Source organism: Gossypium hirsutum, chromosome D10, assembly GCF_007990345.1.
Source record: "Gossypium hirsutum isolate 1008001.06 chromosome D10, Gossypium_hirsutum_v2.1, whole genome shotgun sequence".
Classification (NCBI taxonomy): Eukaryota; Viridiplantae; Streptophyta; class Magnoliopsida; order Malvales; family Malvaceae; genus Gossypium; species Gossypium hirsutum.
In genome coordinates, this window is record NC_053446.1 from 4,563,250 (window position 1) to 4,567,252 (window position 4,003).

The 4,003-nt window shown below is 27.8% G+C and overlaps 1 protein-coding gene across 1 annotated transcript; it reads left to right on the forward strand.

The window, feature by feature from the left end:
* The first annotated feature begins 782 nt into the window (after window positions 1-782).
* LOC121222335 (auxin-responsive protein SAUR71) lies at window positions 783-1,645 on the forward strand. Its single transcript, XM_041102880.1, has 2 exons — window positions 783-841; window positions 978-1,645. The coding sequence occupies exon 2, from the start codon at window positions 983-985 to the stop codon at window positions 1,340-1,342; it is 360 nt and encodes a 119-aa protein (XP_040958814.1). The 5' UTR covers window positions 783-841; window positions 978-982; the 3' UTR covers window positions 1,343-1,645.
* Window positions 1,646-4,003: the final 2,358 nt, after the last annotated feature.

Here is a 4,003-nt window from a genome sequence, read left to right on the forward strand (position 1 = left end):
TTTCTTTAAATTAAGAGTTTTTTTAAATTTAATGTATTATTTATTTATTTTATTATTTTTCACATGCAATTATCTTATTGGGTTATCTAAGTAATAAATTACATATCATTAAAAATATTCCACACATGAACTTTCACATCATTCCCATTAACTTTTTTAACGGTACTTTTATTAAAAATATTAGAAAAAAACAAATTGAAAAAAGGAACAAAGGCTTATGGCCAAAACAAACTCAAAAATATAATTAGGACCATTTTAACAAAATATGCAAACGTTAGTGGCCAAAATTATCATTAAGCCTTTTTAAAACTTGTTAGTACTTATCTTTTAAGGAATAATTTTAAAAACCACAAAATTTAAAACAATAAGAAAAACACAGGATATTATCTAGTATAATTAGAGGGCCCAGGGGCCTTGGTCCCCAAAGTTATTTGAAAACTTTCTTTAAACCTTTTATTCTTTTTAAATTTTAATTAGATCCTTCCAAAATTTTTATCAATTCTCATTAGGTCTTTAAATTTTTTAAAAGTTTTAATTAAATCTACCAAAAACTTTAGACATTCTCAATAAATTTTTGAAAATTTTAATTAGGTACCTCAAATTTTTTTCCTTCCTTGGAAAATAAAAAGAAATTTCTCACTTATATGAGTCCTTGAAAATATTAATGGGCAATTAAACCATATTTTTATGAAGTGTATATTCGTTTCTCATTTTAAATATTTTTTTATGATAAATGATGCATGTGGTTGGGATTTGTGGCTCTTAAAAAAAAAAACTAACGCACCCTTCTAATCTAAAAATATTTTGATTCCTTCTCTCTCATATTTTATGTACTTTTAAAGTACTCCTTTTTGTACCTTAATTCTTTCATTTTCACTCCGCTCTATAAAATAAAACGTTTTTTTTTTACTCTCAGCTTTTTTTTTTCCTCTTCTTTGATCGTTCTTTTTTTTTTTTTTGGTTCTTTCTTTTTCTAGGTATAATGAAGAAACTGATGAGGAGACTGTCACGAGTTAGGGTAAACCACTCGACTCAGTACTCAATGCTCCGATCCGAGGCATCCGATCCTCCTGCGGACCCCACGAAGCGAAGACCCGACGTACCGGAAGGGCATTTCCCGGTTTACGTCGGGATGGATCAGACGTCGACGCGTAGGTTCATCGTCAGTGCTGAGTTGCTGCGGCGTCCGATCTTTGTTGAGTTGTTGAACAGATCGGCTCAAGAGTACGGGTACGAGCAAAGGGGAGTGTTGAGGATCCCCATTAACATCGTCGTATTTGAGCGTGTTCTTGAATCTCTCAGGCAAGGTCGAGATCCCTCAAGCCTAGATGAATTGATCTAGGTTTTTTACATAATTACTAAGATAAAAATAAAATAAAAAGAAAAAGAAAAAAGAAAAAGAAGAAAGAATGTTGTTTTTCCTTTCTTTCTTTCTTTCTTTTTTTCAAAAAAAAAAAACGATAATTCTTATTAGGTGAGATTCCTCGTTGTCCTTTGTATATAATGTGGTGAAGGGGAAGTAGGTTTCTTTGCTGTAAAATAGCAGTTAGTTGAAAAAACCAGCAAAATTAAAGTTAAGACTCTTTTCTTTCCTTAAGAAATTTGATTATTATAAATAATAAAAAAGAAGCGAGTTTTTTTTTTATCTTTTTATTTTATTTTTATTTTTTGATAATTTGAGTGATTTTTTTGCAGATATATTAGAATTACTTTGTTAATTACACTTATTTTAATATTATTGCTAAACTTAGCTGTTAAGCCAATTAAAAAAAAGTATCTTATTACTATAGCTCTGAAATTAGTAGCTTAGATTAGATAAGTAGACTTTTTAAATTTTACTTTGTTCACAAAATCCTTAATTTCTGTTTCTTTCTTTCTCTCATCCTTCTATTTATTCACATACTTTTTATTTTGCTTCAAAATTTCGATCTATTCATAATCAGATTAATTTTGTCTGTTACTTAATGCAAAAAAAATTCAGTTGCTATAATGCTATGACCAATATATCATATCTTGACTGATTCTTTGAATCCAGATAATCCAAAGCGATGAGTTGATTATTAGTGCTATAGTTATTAGCTTATACTGTGGTCCACCAAATTACCTTTAGAGAAATTGAGCAGTTAACCTCTTTTATTTTGAGGCTAAACTATTAAAATATAAAAAATATTACTTTTGTTTTTTTAAGTTATATTTTAATTATTTATTTTTAAAATATTACGTTTTAGTCATTTATGTTAACATGTTGTAACATTTTAGTCACTGAGTTGTTAATTGCCGTTAACGGTGTAACGGTAAGTTGATGTGGCATGTTAAATCATCATTTCAAACAAAAATTTTAAATTAAATTATATAATCGGTCCCCATATTTTTTCATTTTGAGCAATTTATTTTTTTAACTTTCTTTATTTTCTATTATCTTCTGCTTTTCTCTTTATTTTTCTCCTTTCTCTTTTAACTTAAAATTTTTATTTTAACATGCCACGTTAACTCACAGTTACATCTTTAACAATAATTAACGCTCAATTACTAAAATGTAACTTGAGAGAAACAAAAGTGATTATTTTAATAATTCATCCTTATTTTAATATGTTAGAATTTATTTTTTGTATTTTATCAAATTGTTCAATTGTTTATAAATACCTGGAAATTAATTATTAATTTTATTTATAAAAAATATGGTTTAAAATTGATGCCAAAAAATTAGGCGAATGAGTAGGGGGAATTGGGTTTGAATTCGAAAGGGAGGGATTACGGAACTGTACCGTCATTCAAAGAGTACAACAACTGTCGTTGTACGGAATTCCTCAAATTAGGTTCTTAATAAAAAAAAGCCTCCGAAAGTCACTTGTAACGTAATCTGCAACTGTAGATTCCTTTTTGTATTAGTATATTCTGATGTCGACACGTGGTACAACATAAAATAATGATTAAATTAAATTAAATTTTAGATGGACATAAGGGAGACGCATATTTTAAGTGCGTTGCCGTGTAGTCAATTACCAATTGCATTGCATGTGATTTATAGAAATTTGTTTCAACATATCCCCCCCCCAATTGCTTCTTTTTAACTCGCTTTAATTATCATGTAACTGCCATTTCTTCAAAACTCTTCACTTTTTTCTTTCAAAATAAATATTAATTTTGGATTAATACGAGTATTTTTTCGAATTGGATAATACTAAAGCTATTCAAATCATTCAAAAAACTATAGTTGATCAGCATTACTCGACTGTAACACGTACTATTAAGAATATGTAACAACTTACATGTATGATTAAAGTTACTCGTACCTTCAGAGTGAGTAACAATGTAACTGATGGGTTAGCATTAATGGCGTTTTCAAGATTGGTGGGTAGATACTTCTTCATGCAACTGTCGGATAAAATCCTCTTGTTGTTACATAATGATTATTATAGAGTGGCTTGACTCCGATTATTTTAAGCTCTGATTTAATCATTATCTTTGCACCAAAAATATATGTAAATTTATTTTCTTGATTTTTAAGTTGGATAAACGTTGTTATCCTTTAGTGTAAGCATGTCTCGTTCAACTTTTCTTATATTTATGCTATTTTTATTATTATATATATAATATACATGAATGTATTTTATAGAACATTCAAATATTTTTTTATACAATATTTAGAATTATTGTTGATATTTTAATAATTTAATCGTTGAATTTATCAATATAATTGTCCATTCGTGTATGTAAAATTTCGAATCGATCTGATATCTCTATCATATTGATTTATAAGATTGTTTATAACATATGGTCAACTTTTGCTATTAGTCCATGTACTCTGCATGAGTTAGAGATTTAGTCCTTTTAATTTGATTAAATTTAGTTGCTATAGTACTTTTTGAATCATTTAATTTTAGTCCATGTACATTTTAATTTTGGAATCCTAGTCCTAATCAAATGATTGTAGTTAAATACGTTTGGTTAAATTCTACTATTAATAATGTACTATGTGTAAATTTGTAGGTTTAGTCCATGT